This window comes from Chlorocebus sabaeus, chromosome 25 (genome assembly GCF_047675955.1).
Source record: "Chlorocebus sabaeus isolate Y175 chromosome 25, mChlSab1.0.hap1, whole genome shotgun sequence".
NCBI classification, from domain to species: domain Eukaryota; kingdom Metazoa; phylum Chordata; class Mammalia; order Primates; family Cercopithecidae; genus Chlorocebus; species Chlorocebus sabaeus.
Window position 1 is genome coordinate 18,970,964 of NC_132928.1, and position 19,262 is coordinate 18,990,225.

General features: G+C 42.3%; 1 protein-coding gene across 10 annotated transcripts in view; it reads right to left on the reverse strand.

Moving 5' to 3' along the window:
- The window catches only part of HHAT (hedgehog acyltransferase), a 360,770-nt gene that overhangs the window by 155,246 nt on the left and 186,262 nt on the right, over window positions 1-19,262 (reverse strand). For 9 of the 10 annotated variants that reach the window (XM_007988546.3, XM_037985593.2, XM_007988547.3 and 6 more), the window contains one exon: window positions 14,828-14,863. The exons of the other annotated variant lie outside the window; for it this stretch is intronic. In XM_007988546.3, coding sequence (XP_007986737.1) covers window positions 14,828-14,863 — 36 coding nt within the window. The remainder of the gene's footprint in view (window positions 1-14,827; window positions 14,864-19,262) is intronic. 10 annotated transcript variants of the gene reach the window in all.

Genomic DNA, 19,262 nt, shown 5'->3' on the forward strand with positions numbered 1-19,262 from the left:
TGCCACTCAGTATGCTAAGATCCCAAAGAATGACAAGATAGCCAGGGAAATAATGATGCTGATAATGGTGATGGCTAACCGCCATTGTATTACTGCTGGACACTATTCTAAGTACTCTAAGTGTACTGTGTTATTTGGTCCTCAAAAACTTCCTGTGAAATAGGTATTATTATTAATCTTCATTTTACAGATGAGGAAAGTGAAGCACGGAGCTGTTAAGCTGGTCACACAGTCAAGAGTAATGCATCCAGCACACAAACCCAGGCAGTCAGCCATGGCAGCCTGTGCTGCAAAACCGCGAGAGACCACACAGCATACAGCAAGGGAGCACCTGACGCTTCCAGGGGAGTCTGAGCTGAGTGCTGAGCCAGCCTGTGCAGGAGGAGGGGGCGACACATGCATTAAAGGAAAGAAGAGAATGAAGGAGCCTCTGCATTCTTGGGAGGTGGTGATGAGGGTGGGGCTAAAAGTTCCCATCCTCTTATCACATGGTTGGTTACCCTGGTACCCAGCCCCTATCCTGATGCTATCCAGAAGCCCATCAAGAGTTGCCTCGTTAGAACAAAAGATGCTCTGATCACTCAGGAAATTCCAAGGGATTTAAGAATTCTGCATCAGGAACTGGGGTCAAAGACCAAATATCAGGACAAAATATTATCCTTGTGCCCCTAAGTGTTTTAGGAGCTCTGTGCTGGAAACTGGGAGGCAGAGACCAAATATATATTTCATATTATATCACAACATCACAGTAATTTTATGGAATTTCAGTAGTTTAAATTTAAATAGCCATGAGTGATTAATAGCTACTGTATTGGCTGGCACAGATCTAGACAACAGAAGCTGCTCTCTAATATTAGAAACAGCAAGGCTGCTTAGCAGAGGCTGTTGAGATTGGAAGGGACCTTAGAGTTTATCTGGTATAATTCTCTCATCTCACAAATAAGAAAACTAAGGCCCAAACAGAAGCAACTCACACAAAACCGTTGTAGCTAGAGAGGTACAGCAGTCTAGAGTGTTGGTCTTCTGCATCTGATCCAATGCCCTTTCCATTCCACAGGCTGCTTCTGTTACTGATGCAAAAATAGCTCTAATTTTGTTTAATTCTGGTATGTGGAATTGATGCAGCTCACAGGCAAAGCTAACTAAAGATCATGTGCTCCCCCTGTTGAGCTAGGCATTTCCAATGTCCATTGAGTAAGTAACTATATTAGTTATCTCAGTTGCAAAACAAACAACAACAACAACAACAAAAACAGAACCCACTCTGGTTAGTTTATTAAGGAAGGTTAGGCAGTTTGCACAATCTCTGAAAGGACCAGAGAGCCAGGCTCAGAGGTGATGCAGTCAGAACTGCTGACAAATTATACCACCACTGCTCCAGTGGGGACTCAACCATGTCTGCCACTGGACTCAGGGAAAGGGGCTCCCTATCTCCAGTGCTGGGCATAGGACTCCACCCCAGGACCTCAGTCCCTCCAAGCTGGGTATCACCACTACCACGCTCACCAGAATGCATTTCAGGTCCCACCTCTGCCCACCTACCATTCTCTTCAGAATCTAATCTCAGGCACAGGGGATCTGAGACTCTTCCTGCAAGGAAGAACAAAACATTTATGGCTTCTACCAGATGCAGCAACCTCATAAGGCAGAAAGATCCCCCACGCATAAGAGAATTCAGAAGAAGGCAGCGCCAACACTTAGCAAACAGCCTGTCAAGTAAATAACTCATCTGTACTGGCCTAAGACCATGGATCTCACAGCCCGTCTTGCTAAGCAGCATCCCCGACTCAGAGCTTTTTACATTTAAAACTACGTCTCTACATTGCAAATATCTCAAACAAGTCACCAGGGGCTCTTTTTGATTTTTTTAAATGATACATTTATTCACAGGAACATCTGTATTGATAAAGCTATGTAAGTTGGGAACTAAATTATGCATCTCAATTCTCAAGTGTGGAGAGTTTCTCTTTTTCTTTTCAAACCTGGATTTTCTCATTAATAAACTCAAATATAGCACAACCAGGAAGACAAATAATTCTAACAAGTTTTTCCTCAAAAGTGGTAACAGCAAGATCAGGGTAAGGAGTGAATCTGAGAAATTTTCTAAAAACGAAATATTAGTGAAATGTGGAGCATAATCATCAAGGCTCTTCCATTCTAACACTCTGTGAACATAAGAAAAGGACTCCAAAGCAGTCTAAGTGTTTGCATCTGAAGGACAAGGAATGTTGTCTTGGACATTGACATGACTGTGATGGGGAAAGCCTGGAAGGGGATTTAATTTTTGACAAGAAATGGGAGAACACACCAACACAGTATGTGACAGACTGCACTGGCAGTCCCAGAGAAGGAGCCAGCCTTGTGGACTTAGAGGGTCTCTGCATCCTAAGATGGGCTGACACCCAAGGCGAGTGGGCGTCATCACAAGGGTGCTGATGGCTAAGAACTGGGCCTTCAGAGACCTCACTAACTAATGGCCAAGCAAGAGAGACGAACCAGTGACGAGGCCAAAGCCCTGGTTTGCTGAGTGGCCAGAAGACAAGATGGGTACTTGTCATCCTGGGAAAACTGCAAACCTCTATCCCAAGTACATTTCGTAGCCCTGACCCCAACTCCACTCAGCTGCCCATACTTCTGGAAAGAGTCTACTGCCATGACCGACCCTCACTTAACTGCCTCCAAGTGAATGTTCACGTGCATAATTACATATTTTAGAACACACCAGGCAAGCAGAAAGAAATCAAGAGGTATTTGAGGTCTATTGTTGCTCAACACAGTGAGGCTTTCACAGCAGCTGTCTGTTTGAGAAACCCCCGAGTAGCAGGACAGACCTGGACTAGGAGGCTCCAGCTCATGGTGCAGCAGCGCAGTCATGGTTGAGGTTCAAAATTCCCAGTTTCTCTAGATTCCCACCTAAGTCTGTCACAGTGACTTTCGAAAATGTAAATCAGATCCTGTCACTCTCCTACTTAAAACCCTTCAAGGGTGCCTATCACATTCAAAATGGAGCCCAGTCTTCATCACAGTCTGGCTGTTCCCTCTTCCTCCAGCCTCATGGAGGACTCCTTGCTCCTTCACTGGCCAGCCCCAGGCTCCCCTTCTGTTCCTCAAGCACATTCCTTTGCAACTCAGGGGCTGGGTGCTTGTACTTCCCTCTGGCTCGAACAGTCCAGCCCTGGCCCTTTCCCCGGTGACCCCTTCCTCCTCACTCATCTCTGTGTCACCCACTGCCTCAAAGAGGGCCTTCCTGCCCAGCCCTTCAAACACGGCACTCACGCCTGCACCCTCCATCACATCAAGGGAATGATAGTGCTTGCTTACTTGGGTTCTTTTTGTTCTTCCATTAAAAAAAATTTTTACTGTAGAAACACTTAACATGAGATCTAACCTGTTAACAGGTTTTTAACTACACCATACAGTACTGATAACTACAGGCGCATGCTGTACAGTGGATGTCCAGAGCTTATGCATCTCGCCTACCTGAAACTTTATACCTGCTGATTAGCAACTCTCCCTTCCCCCAACCCCTGGCAACCATCATTCTATTTTCGTTTTTGCTTCTGAGTTTATTTTAGATACTTCATAAAAGTGGATTCATGCAGTTCTTGTTCTTCTGTGAGTGGTTGATTTCATTTAGCTAACGTCCTCCACACTCACCCATGTCATCACACACTGCTTACTTGTTTTCTCATTTACTCACTGGGATGTGAGCAAAGAGAGGGCAGGGACATTGCCTATTTTGTCACTGCTTTGATCCTGGCACCCCGAATAGTGCTTAGGGCACTTAATTTGGTATAAAAATAAACGGGTTAAATGAAAAGAAAATTACATGGTTACTAAGTCCTTTTACGTTTTTGAAAATAAATTTTATTTATCTGAACATGTTGAGGAGCCCTCTAGACATTAGACGTTGTGAGGTACTATGTGGAAGATCCAGATGAGTCAGATCCTGCTGGCTACCTGGGAGGGGCTGCAACATGTATGTGCACACATGCAAACACACGCTATATTTAAAGCTGGGGTCCCAAAGTCCCCTAAGAATCAGAGTCACTGGGAGTGATTCACAATTATACTCATTGCTGGACTCTACCCAAATCTACTTATCCCAATTCCCAGAAGTAGAGCTTGGAGATCTAAAGTATCCAGGAAGATTCCCAGGATCCAGGAGGCTTGGGAGACAGCGTTATCGAGGTAGAGGGAGGAAGGCTGCACAGAGAAGGCAGCATCTGAGATGGACTGAGACGGGTGGGATTTGGATATGCACTAATGGGGGAAGCACAGGCGCTTCTGATATAGCTAACAAAGACGCCAGGAGATGGTGAGGCATGGGGCAAAAAGCAGCATTTGGTCCCAAGTGGCAGTGGCACAAAGGGAATAACGGTGAGATGAGATGGAAAGGTAGCCTGAAGACCCACTGTGGTGGGCCCAGGACACAAGGCTGTATAAAGTCTGGTTCTGAGAAGGGAGGGGCAGCATCAGGGCTGGGTTTCTGTGAGAGTGATGGGTGGCCATAAGCAAAGTGAAAGAAAAGCTATGAAAGGTGAGGGGACTGGGAGGAGGCTCGGACAACTTGGTTGGAAAGAAAATGAAGACCTGAATAACAGCTGACATCTGCATGGAGTGTTATGGCCCCTAAAACACTTCTGACACACTCCATCCCATTCAAGCCTGGCAAACAACTTCCTTGAGCCAGAAACTGTGATTTCCAATTTACAGATAAGTAGTCAAGGTCTTAGAAAGGTTACGTAAGTTATCTAAAGTCACGGGTAGAAAGAGTGAAGAGTGTGCCAGGATTCAAATCCTGTTACTCTGATTCCAGAGGTAAAGTGGGACTGGGGAGTGGGGGGCAGGGAGATAAAACTAGCCTTGAGTTTCCATCATGTCCAGACACAGAGCTGAGTGATTAGCATGTATTATTAAACCTCATCACAGCTCTGTGGGATAAGAAGCCCAGTTCACAGACAAAGGTGCATATTATTCTTTTCCTCCAGAAACAGAAAGGAAGGGGTGGATGTGAGAGATGTTAAGAAGACAAAGCCAGTGCGATCTGGAAAATGACTGGGTGCAGGAGCAACGATGGAAGAGGGTTCCCAGCTCCATGGGAGCCAGTGGACTTCTCTCCAGCACCCTGCCTGCATTTTCATTAACTGCCTCTCTGGGGCCTATTTTGGTTACCTGGGTCTCTTCACTCACATGTTCTTCACTTTTTATTTAAAACACTTTAGTACAAGAACATCATACAGATCCTTAGCTTCTTTCTGGTGGAATCAAAGAAAAGTTTAAAAGAAACTGATACTGCAGTCACTTCAAAGGAGATGAGTTTTCATCAGGCAGGGATGAAAGAGACCTGGGCACTCCTCCCAGGTGTCATTTCTCCCCCTGAATGCCACTAAAAGATGATGGGCAATGCCTAATTAGGGCCGCAAAGACACACGCTTTAGACTCACCTCAGGTGGAAGCGGTGTTTTAATAAGCTCATTCACTTTTTATATCACTAGTAAAAACCGTTTAAACAGAAACCGACCTTTATGTTACATTTACAAAACACAAAGTTTAAAATCCCATGTAACAAAGCAAGTATTTTTTGCCTCTGAGTTGTCACCTCTGTGTTTAAAAATATATACATAATGGGCTGGGCGTGGTGGCTTATGCCTGTAATCCCAGCACTTTGGGAGGCCGAGGCAGGTGGATCACAAGGTCAGGAGATAGAGACCATCCTAGCTAACACGGTGAAACTCCATCTCTACTAAAAATACAAAAAAATTAGCCTGTAGTCCCAGCTACTCCGGAGGCTGAGGCAGGAGAATGGCATGAACCCAGGAGGCGGAGCTTGCAGTGAGCTGAGATCCAGCCACTGCACTCCAGCCTGGGCGACAGAGTGAGACTCCATCCCCCACCCCCCAAAAAAAAAAAAAAATACACACACACACACACACACACACACACAGACTTCATCTTTCTTTCCTGGTAGACACAGAACATGCATGTGTTTTAGCTGGTTCTAAACTGCTAAACTGAATACAAATGCTAATTAACTTCCCATTACCATCCTACTTCAGGATCAAATGTGTGCCTCTCTCTTTCTGTTTCCAGGGCAGCTCAGAGCCCAAATAGGTCTAAACGGTCCTAAGGGGACACCAAAAAGAGAGTGGCTCATCTTCAGCTCTCTTCCTTCTCAGAGGGAGTGCATAAGCCTCAATTAATCGTTCATTTGACCACCTCGCTTCTTAAAGATGCAAGGCAGATTTTTTGAACGTTTCAGACATCACACAATCCAAGAAACACTTCAGATGATGGTGACCAGACTTCTTCATCAATACCAGGAATGCTACAATTAACTACAGCGAATGCTGTGATAGACTTGTGGTATCCAAGATAAAGAAAGTTAAAAATTACCCTGTGATTCATAAAATTCAAAATGTCAATGATTTTTAGCCCAAATAATAATTCTGTTCTGTTGTAGGGCTAATTTTATGAAAGGGTCAGGTATGGGGTATCAACAAGGAAAAAGCCAGAAGCAGGTAATATCATTTATAATCATTTCAGAATTCAGTAAGCCACCAACTTCCATATTGCTGAAATTGGCTGCCCTTCTGGCCATTCAAAGATACTCCAGACTTCATGGAAAACCTGCAGCAACCTCCAGAAGAACAAAAGACACTACAAGTGAATAGTTGTCCTCTTCTACCTTCTCTTTCATCAGAACCAAATCATGCTTCAAAAGGGCACATGTATTTCATATCAATGTTGGCCTTTGTATGAACTGAATATACACTATATTGAACACCATTCTAATATGCAAAATCTATTTATTTGTGGAAAAATTTATCTTCTAAGGACTCTATTAAGGACTATATTAAGATCTCCAGAGATCTTCTCAAATAGCTTCAGGGCCATGCCAGAGGTTCATTGCCTTGTTCTATTTGCCTAAGAAGTATCAGTGGAATTATTTCCATACTTTGCATTTCCACTAGTCCTGAGAAGGTATCAAGACCTTCTCCTTAGGACAGAAGTAGTGGCTCTGATGAACTCACACATGGTCTCTGGAGTAAATACGAAAAGTGATGATAAAATTTATCTTGCTATTTTTTTAAAAGCTAGATTCTTATTTGAAATATGTATTTGAAATTAATTAAAAGATACATGTAAATATAGAAAAAAATTCAGGTGAATATTTTTCTGATTTTAAATCTGTAAGTTAAAGAGTAATGAAAAATTATCAATTGACAAATTTAATGTTTCAGAGACACTGGGAGAAGGATAGCATTGGGTCCTCTTTTAAAAGTCATATGTCCAAAGTTAAGTTATCAGCTTTAAAAAGTTAGTCTATTATAACTACAGCACTCTTTATGTTAATCCCATAGTAACCACAAAGAAAGAAATTACAGCAGATACACAAATAAGATTAAAAAAAAAAAGAAAGAAAAGAAAAAAAGCTTCGCAACACAGAAAACCACCAAACCAGCGGGGAAAAAAAACAAGAGAGGAAAAAAAGGAAAAAAAGATCTACAAAACCACCAAAAAACAATTAGCAAAATGGCAGGAGTAAGTCCTTACTTATCAATAATAATCTTGAATGTCAATGGATCAAATCCCCAATTAAAAAGACAGAATGGGTCAGGTTCAGTGGCTTACATCTGTAATCCCAGCACTTTGGGAGGCCGAGGTGGGTGGATCATGAGGTCAGGAGTTCCAGACAAGCCTGGCCAACATAGTGAAACCCTATCTCTACTAAAAATATAAAAAATTAGCCAGGCATGGTGGTGGATGCCTGTAATCCCAGCTACTCAGGAGGCTGAGGCAGGAGAATCGCTTGAACCCGGGAGGCGAAGTTGTAGTGAGCCGAGATCATGCCACTGCACTCCAGTCTGGGGGACAGAGTGAGACTCTGTCTCAAAAAAACAAAAAACAAAACAACAAAGGGTTTTAAAATGAGCTGAAGATCTTAATAGACATTTCTTAAAAGAAGATACACAAATGGCCAACAGACATATGAAGAGATACTCAGCATCACCTATCATCAGGGAAATGCAAATCAAAACCACAATGAGATATCACCTCATCCCAGTTGGAACAGCTATCACCAAAAAGACCAAAAAAAAAAAAAAAAAAAAAAAAAAAAGGTCAAGTGTGGTGACTCATACCTGTAATCCCATCACTTTGGGAGGCCAAGGCAGGAGAATCACTTGAGCTGAGGTGTTCAAAGGCAGCCTGGTCAACACAGTAAGACCCTGTCTCTACCATTAAAAAAAAAAAAAAAAAAAAAAATTGCTGGGCATGGTGGTGCATGCCTGTAGTCCCAGCTACCTGGAGACTAAGACAGGCAGATTTCTTGAGTCCAGAGGCTGAGGCTGCAATGAGCCATGATCATGCCACTGCACTACAGCCTGAGTGACAGAGGGAGACCCTGCCTCAAAAAAAAAAAAAAAAAAAAAAATGCAAACAAAAGTGTTGGCAAGGATGTGCAGATAAAGGAACCCTTTATATTACACACTGTTGGTGGCAATGTAAATTAGTACAGCCACTTTGGAAAACAGTTTGGAGGTTCCTCAAAAAATTAAGAACAAAACTACCATATGATCCTGCAATCCCACTACTGGGTATACATCAGTGAAAGGAAAGAACATCAGTATATTGAAGAAATATCTGCACTCCCATGTTTACTGCAGCACTATTGATAATAGCCAAGAGATGGAATCAACTCAAGTGTCCAACAACAGATGCACAGATAGAGAAAATGTGGCATATACACACTGTGAAAGTTAATTATACAAACTGGATCACTCTTGTCATGCCCAACTAAATCAGAGTTGAGGGGCCAGGGAAGAAAAGCACTTGGGACACATAGCACCTGCTCCAAGAGTTAAATGTTCCACAAGCTCAGGTGCTGAAACAGCCTGCTGTAACCCTAAGACCAGTTTTACCTAATAGCTGCTGAAATGACCTCCCGAGACTCTAACACTGGTTTTATTTACCATCATCAGTCACCAATCAGAGCTTACCATCTCTCAAAAGCCTCTCTAGTGCCAATGAGCTTTCTTTCAAAACAATACATAACATTTCTCTGTCTAATACAACTCCCAACTTTCTGTTTGTTCTCTGGACATATGGAAGGCCACTTGGTCTGTATGTATGCCCTGAATTGAAACTTCTTGCTTCTCATATGTTTGTTTTTGAGACACAGTCTTGTTCTGTCACCCAGGGCTGGAGTGCAGTGGTATGATCTCAGCTCACTGCAACCTCTGCCTCCCAGGTTCAAGAGATTCTTGTGCCTCAGCCTCCCAAGTAGCGGGAACTATCGGTGTGTGCTACCACACCCAGCTAATTTTTGTATTTTCAGTAGAGATTGGGTTTTGCCATGTTGGCCAGGCTGGTCTTGAACTCCTGGCCTCAAGTAATCTACCTGGTTTGGCCTCGCAAATGGCCTCGCAAAGTGCTGGGATTACAGGCATGAGCCACTGTGCCTGGGGCCAAATAAAATGTTTTAAATTTAGAGATTCATCTCTATATTTTATTTGATTTTGGCAACACAATGGAATACTATGCAACCATAAAAAAGAAAGAAATCCTGTTATCTGTGACAACACGGATGGATCTGGAGGATATCATGTTAACTGAAAAGATCCAGACATAGACAAATACTACATGATTTCACTGACATGTGGAATCTTAAAAAAATTAATAACACAGTAGCAGAGAATAAAACAGTGATTACCATAGATGGGGTAGAGAGGGGAGGATAGGGAAAGACTGGTCAAGGGGTACAAAGTTTCAATTAGATAGGAAGAGTAAGTTCTGGTGTTCAATTGCACAGTACAGTGACAATGGTTAATAGTAAGGTATTGTACATTATATCAAATAGTTACTGTATAATACCAAATACAGCATGTTCTCACCACAAATGACAAATGCATAAGATGACAGATATGCTAACTACCCCGATTTGATCATTATACAACATATATATATCAAAACATCAAATTGTAGCCCATAAATACAAACACAATGTGTCAATTTTTTTTTTAAGTCATGATGTTATCCTGCTCCACTGAAAACTACTGCCCCACCTGAGGTGGTCAGACAGGAGCAGTCAGAGGTGGGGGATGGAACAAAACAAGTATCATTCATCTTTTTTAAAATATTATTTTTTAGCTGACAAAAATTGTATATGTTTATGGTGTACAACATGTTTTGAAATACGTTTATATTGTGAAACGGAAAAATCAAGCTAATTAAAACATGCATTTCTTCATATACTTATCTTTTTTGTGGTGAGAAAGCCTAAAATCTCCTCTCTCAGCAATTTTCAAGAATACATCATTATTAGCTATTGTCACCCTATTATACAATAGAGCTCTTGAACTTCCTTTTTCTGTCTAACTGAAATTTTGTATTCCTTGACATTTCTTCATTCCCCGCTCCCAGACCTTAGTAGCTACCGTTCTACTGTTTCTATGAGTTCAATTTTTTTAGATTCCACATATAAGTGAGACCACATGTACACCTTTGTCTTAAAAGAGACAGTGCTGGCTGCAATTCTGAGTAAGATGGAAAATGCTGGCCAGGTGCAGTAGCTCACGCCTGTAATCCCAGCACTGTGGGAGGCCAAGGCGGGAGGATCGCTTGAGCTCACGGAGTTCAAGATCAGTCTGGGAAACATGGCAAAATCCCATATCTATTCAAAGATAAAAGAAGAAAGAAAAAGAAACATGCCTCAGTCAGCAAGAATCAAACCAAAAATCATTTACTTTCTTGCCAAAGCTAAACTAAGCTAAATTTAAACAAGCCACCCTGTTATCTATAATGAAACAGAAATTTTTATTCTGTAATCTCTTTCCCCAGGTTGGTCAGCTTTTCTTACACAGTGTCACATTAAGAACTCCAGCCAGTAGGCTTCTTCTGAGGCCATTCCTAGGTGAGTTGTGATTGCTGCTTCTGTCTATGATTTCTATAAGATGCAGAGCTGAGCTCACTGAATTTTCCCACAGTCATCACAAAACACTAATACCAAAAATGCCCACATTTCATTAAGTGTGACAGCTCCTTCCTGCCCCCATGGCTCAGTGGAGTACTTTCAGGTTTAAAAGGAAGCATGTCCCTCCTTGCAAATGCCTAGTCTGAGATCAAAGATAGGGCTCTTGGCTTTGTGGAAATTTACGTCATTCCAGAGAAGTCGACATGACTTCCATCAATTTAAAAGATGCAGCTGATTAATTTCAGGCATGCTGTAGCTTTTTTTTTTTTTTTTTTTTTTTTTTAAAGCCAAACACTAAGTATTCAATACAGCCTGACAAACCAAACTGCACATTAAGAGCTTGTTGGAGCTAATAAATGTAGTTAATCTTAGAGGGGAGGAGGAAACCTATGACAATTTCTCCCACATTTGCTCTTTTACAAAGGAAGTATATTTTCTTCTCTTGGCCATTATAGAGTGAGAAGAATTCCTTAAGTACCATCCCTTTCACTCTTCCAACCCTCTAAGGTTTTCTCTAATGATATATTTACAAGAAAATGCCATTGCTGTCTGAGGTTACTAAGGGGCCACTCACTCCCCCTAGCAATCAGGCTCTACTTCTCTCCACCTAAATGAAACTGCTTTCTCTAAGTCTAAAGGACACTTAAGACCTTCTGGTGGCTAAATACAAGAGTTCATCCCATTAAAAAGAAAAAAATACCCACTCCACCCACCCTCTCCACCAGCTGCCCTGTCTTTCTTTCCTCCCCTTCACAGCTTATCTTCTTAAAGGAGCTGTTGCTGCCATCCCCTCACTGCTAACCCCACCATGTCCCCACCCTCTTCAACCTAGCTTCAGGGTCATTGTCCCAAAGAAACAGTTCTTATTGAGGTGTCCAGTCATAAATGGTGCTGGGTCCCATCAGGTTTGACTTCCCTCCCAAGCTGGGAGCAGAAAATACCTCTTTTTCTTTTTTTTTTTTTTTTCTTTTGAGACAGAGTCTCACTCTGTCGCCCAGGCTGGAGTGCAGCAGCCCATCTCGGCCCACTGCAGCTTTGGCCTTCTGGGTTCAAGTGATCCTCGTGCCTCAGCCACCCAAGTAGCTGGGATTACAGGTGTGTGTCAATACGCCTGGCTAATTTTTGTATTTTTAGTAGAGGCAGGATTTTTTCTTATATTGCCCAGGCTAGCCTTGAATTCCTGGCTTCAAGTGATTTGCCCACCTCAGCCTCCCAAAGTGCTGGGATTACAGGCATAAGCCACTGCACATGGTTGAAAATACTTTTTTTTTTTTTTTTTTGAGACAGAGTCTTGCCCTATCACCTAGGCTAGAGCTTAGTGGCGCGATCTCAGCTCACTGCAAGCTCCACCTCCTGGGTTCACACCATTCTCCTGCCTCAGCCTCCTGAGTAGCTGGGACTAGAGGGGCCTGTCACCATGCCCAGCTAATTTTTTGTATTTTTAGTAGAGATGGAGTTTCACCGTGTTATCCAGGATGGTCTCGATCTCCTGACCTCATGATCCACCTGCCTTGGCCTCCCAAAGTGCTGGGATTACAAGTGTGAGTCACCAAGTCCGGCCTGAAAATACTCACTTTCTAAAGAGAGCTGCAAATAAAGAGGTGAGATCCACCCCATTCTGGGATTACTGCAAGATGGAGAACTGCCTCTGCTCCCAACCACCATCTTTAACACCCCTACCCCTTACTCCCAAGCTAGGAAGAGGAAAGAGGAAGAGACTCCTTGGAGTCATTAAGTTGTTTGCTTAGTGGGGTGCGCTGTCATGTGATGGGAGAGGAAGAGACCTACTCCCAGAGGCTAGGGATGCCTGCAAAACTAACCTCTCATTCCCCAGTAGGATAAGCAAGAAACCTGCTAATTTTCTCTGCCCCCTACCCGAATGAGGGAAAGGAAACACAGAAGACGGCATGGCAGGGTAGAGAGAAGCCTTACTCTCCCAATAGTGCTCGCTTCACAGAATGCTGGTTAAGGTGACCAGTTAGAGCATCTTCCAGTAGCTGCCCAAAAGGGCCTCCTGCCAGAGCAAGGGGATCCCAGCCTCAATCATGTTAGAGCCACTTGACCACTCCCTCTCCTTCCTCCAGACCCAACATAGGAGGAAGGGTTGGAGCCCAGAAGAAGGAAAAAGAGGAGGGATAGCAGAGGCAGACCCACCGTTCACTCCAACTACAAGCCTGGCAAGGGATAAGCACATGGAAAGCTTCAAATCAAATGTCTGTTTTTGCAAGTGACAGCATTCCCAGGCATATCCAAGTAAGTGGCACACGGTAAGCTTAAGTTATTTGCTGAATAAATGACTGTACAGCTTCTTCTCAACCTGCTTCACCCCTCTTGTCCTTTCTATCTCATCTCATTCATTCCCTGCTAGCACTAATGTTTGCTGAAGGTTGATCCTATACAAGTTTCTGAATCTAATCATTGATAGGTGACTAAGACATGATCCCTGACCTCAAGAAATTTACTATAAAAAATAAGAGTACAAACTTGCATCCACTACAAGGCATTAAGGGAACAGTACAATGGGAGTTATACAAAGCACCAAAGACATTAAATAAAAAACTCGAACTACTCCCTGAAGTAATAATACATCCAGATTCTTCTGATCCGTTCAAATATGGAATGTTCATACCTGCTTTCCCATGACTGCTGGTTCTTTGTCTTTCCTGCTAAAATGTATTTACCCTTGCTGTGTCGAAGATAGCAGTTCACACTCTACTATCTGTGGAGTAAGTATGGATGGTCCTGGAGAAAGCCAGGACCATCCATATTCCTTGAGTAGGAGGGAAGCCGAGGAGAATTCACTGTGCAGCCTTGGATGAGGCCTTGGAAAAGAGGTCAAAGAGGACAAGGCCTGCATGGCCTTACTCAGAACACCACCATATCTAGTGCAGAGGAAATGTGGTTTTTGGTGGGATTAAAGGTGATGTCAATTATGTACATTTCCTCTCAAAGAGCATCTTACCAGTAGGGAGATGGCCACGCATTGTAGAGAACGAAATCAGCATAACACCCAAAAATCACATTGAATTTACAGACTGTTCATTATCAGGCTATTAGACAATATTAACTAGCATTTAGAGATATATACTTGCAGAAAGCAAATCGCTTTACATAATTTCTGGTTTCCTTGTCATCTTTAGCTTGCAGTCTTTCAGCAACCATTTCTGCTTCCCTCAATAGTTTTGACAAGCATTTTAATGATCATTATTTACCATTATTAGAGTAATACATGCTCAATATTAATACATTTAGAAAACACAGCAAAACTGATAGCAGACAAAATATGCATATTCTTAAAACTATAATGCTGGTATATTTCCATTTAACCTCTATTAGATTTAATAGCTATTTGAAATTAATATGTCCCATAAGCCAACTCTGGTAAAAATCACCAATAAACTAGGATATAAACTGTCATCTTTAATCTCTTTCAATTATGAACAAAGTTGTATCTTCACAACTATAAAGCAACTGAAAGATTCCACTTAAAAAGACTAAATTCAGTGGAGGGAAAATTGGTTAAGGCGGTTGTTTAATGTTTGAATACAAGCTGGCACTCCTAATTTTTCAATTAGTTTTTCCAGCAGCCTAGTAGTTGGAATTATACTTGTCTGAGATCTTAGGTAACTATCACTTCAGAAATAAGCCACTTTAAACATTGATTTCTTTAATTGCTTAATCATGTGTGATTCTGGGAAACACAAAAAAACTAGTGTTAGCAATGTTTTCTTGACAAGTATATATATGCAAATGCCATTATTTATCAAGATATTTAACAAGGATTTTCCGTTGCAGTCTTTCAATAATAGACATGCTATTCACTGTTACCTAAAATAAAAATTATTGGCTTACCTGATTAAGAACTTATGCAGTCCAACATCAAAATACCTGTTCAAAGGAGACATAGACAGGCATATCAAGAAAAGATATTTACAGTAATGGTAGACTACACAACTATCTATATAATTTAAATTCATAGCATGAATAAATGGATTGCTCTACCACAGTAGTTCTCAAGATGCGGCTGCTGGAGCAGCAGCATTCCTGGGAACTTGTTGGAATTGCAATTCCAGGCCTTCTCAGGCCCCACCTCAGACATACCAATTCCGAAATTCTGGGGATGGAGCCCAGCAATTAAACTTAACAAGCCCTCCAGGAGATTCTCGTGCAGAAACACTGCTCTCTAGTAGCGTAAGTGTCTCAGCAAGGGTAAGCTGTCTCTAGAAACAAAGGCCATGAGAGTGGATCTCCCAGGTACCTTCCACTTTTCCAATAGAAGAGTTCGTTTGTAATATTCATGTCTCAGATGTTCATTTAAAAAATATATATGTATACAAACACACACACACATACATATATGTATACATATATGGTTTTTTTGGTTTTTGTGTTTTTTTCCTTGAGACAAGGTCTTGCTTTGTCACCCAGCCTAAAGTGCAGCAGTGCGATCACACTCACTGCAGCCTTGACTTCCTGGGTTAAACCAATCCTCCAACCTCAGCCCCCAGAATAACCGTGACTACAGGTGTACACCACCACACCTGGCTAATTTTTAATTTTTTTAGTAGAGATATGGTCTGTGTTGCCCAGGGTGGTCTCAAACTCATGGGCTTGAGCAATCCTCCCACCTCAACCTGCCAAAGTACTGGGATTACAGGTGCAAGCAACCGCACTCAGCCCGAAATATGTTTCAAAAGCACAACACCACACTAGCCAAAGGGAAGAAGGTTGTGGGGGTGGTGCGGCGGGGAGAGGCTGGTGTGGCAGTGGCCTTCCAAGCCCCACCTAGTTGTAGTCCTTGGAGCTTTCCACCTGAGAGAACAACCCTGTCCCATCTCTGGGTCTGCCCTGAGCAGGGGATTGGAAGAGCTGCAGCTCCATGCACTAGTTGGGGAGCACTGCCATTGTGCTTGAGCCTCATACCAGGCATCCCATAGCATTGGTCTATGGCAGACCCTTGAAGTCACAGCCTTTTCCTGACACCACCAAACTGGTACAGTCCATATAAATGACACTGCTTGGTTTCTCTAACTAGCATGCTTGTTCCTCCCGAACCTCTGATCATGTAGCCAGTGCCCTTCTCTCCCTTTGGGTCAGAGTGTGAGTAAAAAGACCAGGTGGCCAGTGTAGTCTCAGCTACTCGGGAGGCTGAGGCAGGAGAATGGCGTGAACCCGGGAGGCGGAGCTTGCAATGAGCCGAGATTGCGCCACTGCACTCCAGCCTGGGTGACAGAGCAAGCCTCCATCTCAAAAAAAAAAAAAAAAAAAAAGACAGAGAAAAAGACCAGGCGGCCAGAATCATGATGATATAGTTCCCCAGGCAGAATCACTGCTCCCAGCACCTAAAGGGTGGTGGTTGCATCCCACTCACGAGTCTCACCTCTTGGGTTGCCAACCTGACTGAGTAGGGCCTGAGTGAATTCTGTCCCTTTCAGACAAGGGGTAATGGACGCAGGAATTCACCCTCGAGGGGGGTCTGACTGTCCAGACCCCACCTGTCCCTAGCTTCCAGCTCCACCCTTGCCTCATCCCTCGAACATCCCATCATGCCTGGTACCTCGCCACCTGACATTTGACAGGTAATTACTGTCATTCCCTGTGGGATACCTTTAAATGACAAGATTCTTTTCTGTACTTAAGTATCTGTTTACAGACAATGGACACAATGGACACACGCATAGATGAGAAAAAAGAAACTCAAAGCCAAAACATGACAGACCTCATTTACTGTATCACTGACCTAAAATAATTACATAATTCAGGAAAAACGGGATTAGAGATACATAAATTCCATTTATTCATAAGTCTTCTGCACAGAGCTGTTCTCTAAAGAGAGATCTACCTGTAGGCAGAGGTGATGTGTTTCATTTGAATTTTACATTGATCCGGAAAAGATGCTAAGTTCTTTCTAAAATTATATTTAACACAAATTTTTTAAAAATAGAAATGATCCCTTCTCTTAACCAAAACCAAGGCTACCTTGCTCAGCCCCATAAATAAATATCCACACCACAGACAGCAATTTTAAGGTTGCCACATCTATAACATGGGAAGTAGAAGTATGTGTAGATTAAAACAAAGATTTCAGCTTCCTTCACTCATCCAAAGCTTGTAGAGCCTTTTCAATTACATTGGGAACAGACAGCAATAGACTATTCCAGGAATCACAGGACAAAGCAGACATAGAAGAAATCAGAGATCCGCAGTATATACTGGGGTAGGAGGAAGGCACTGAAACAGTAACGAAAAACCTGATAATAATGAGAAATTATATTTATTGTTTAGAATCTGGCAAGTACTATGTTTGGTGCTCACATACACATGCCGGTGAGGCAGGTACTGGTATCCCCGGAGCTGACAGCCAGTAGAAAACAAAGCTGGAAATCAAACTGAACCCTAAAATGCATGAATTACTTGTTCTTCCCAAGCACCCCACTAAAAGCAGGGTTCTCACTGCCTTTCGTTATTACTAATTGAAAATGCTCATGTTAAAAGCTGATGTCTTCCTGCTTCCACTTCCTTTCTGCTTCTCCCAGCATGGCTGCCCTGCTCCAGGGAAGCCCACCTGCTTCTTCTCCCACCTGCTTCTTCTCCCACTTGCTTCTTCTCCCACCTGCTTCTTCTCTCACCTGCTTCTTCTCCCACCTACTTCTTCTCCCACCTACTTCTTCTCCCACCTACTTTTTCTTCCCAGGTTCCACCCACCTCCTTGGTCTCAGCTAGCCAGGCTCCACAAAGTGATGGAAGTTCAGGTAAGTGGAGATGTACATTATTTGTCCTTTTGTTTCTGGATGACTATCAGTTTAAAAAAAATAAGGTTCACCCAACTCATGCCAACACCATCATTCTCATTCAACCTAGCCATGGCCTCCAGGGGATGATGTGGTAGTCAATTCATTTCTTCCCATTTCCAGGTGCCCTTCTTCATAGAAACGGTGGCCAGCCAAACCAATTCCCTCTCCCATCTCCTCCTCTACTTGTAACATGAGGCCTACCTAAGGACACTAAGCTTTAGCACACCACCTACTGAATATTTAAAAACTAAATATATTTGAAACCATCTCTGTATTATAAAACATAACAATCTCTAAAAGGCAAAATGTGTCTTTCTTATTCAACTAATAGCCAGGAAATTATCCATTCTTATAGCCCTGAAAGATTTTGGATTTTTAAATTTGAGATGCTCAACTAGTGTAACTGCAACTATTCCAACATCTGTAAAGCTCAAAATCCAAAACACTGATTTCTGGACCCAAACATTTCAAATAAGGGATATTCAACCTGCATATTGCAGTTATTTAGTTGGTGCAAAAGTAATTGCATGTGGTCTTGGCCATTAAAAGTAATGACAAAACCAAGATGGATTAGAGACTTAAATGTTAGACCTAATACCATAAAAATCCTAGAGGAAAACCTAGGTAGTACCATTCAGGACATAGGCATGGGCAAAGACTTCATGTCTAAAACACCAAAAGCAACGGCAGCAAAAGCCAAAATTGACAAATGGGATCTCATTAAACTAAAGAGCTTCTGCACAGCAAAAGAAACTACCATCAGAGTGAACAGGCAACCTACAGAATGGGAGAAAATTTTTGCAATCTACTCATCTGACAAAGGGCTAATATCCAGAACCTACAAAGAACTCAAACAAATTTACAAGAAAAAAACAAACAACCCCATCAAAAAGTGGGCAAAGGATATGAACAGACATTTCTCAAAAGAAGACATTCATACAGCCAACAGACACGTGAAAAAATGCTCATCATCACTGGCCATCAGAGAAATGCAAATCAAAACCACAATGAGATACCATCTCACACCAGTTAGAATGGCGATCATTCAAAAGTCAGGAAACAACAGGTGCTGGAGAGGATGTGGAGAAATAGGAACACTTTTACACTGTTGGTGGGATTGTAAACTAGTTCAACCATTATGGAAAACAGTATGGCGATTCCTCAAGGATCTAGAACTAGATGTACCATATGACCCAGCCATCCCATTACTGGGTATATACCCAAAGGATTATAAATTATGCTGCTATAAAGACACATGCACACGTATGTTTATTGCAGCACTATTCACAATAGCAAAGACTTGGAATCAACCCAAATGTCCATCAGTGACAGATTGGATTAAGAAAATGTGGCACATATACACCATGGAATACTATGCAGCCATAAAAAAGGGTGAGTTTGTGTCCTTTGTAGGGACATGGATGCAGCTGGAAACCATCATTCTTAGCAAACTATCACAAGAACAGAAAACCAAACACCGCATGTTCTCACTC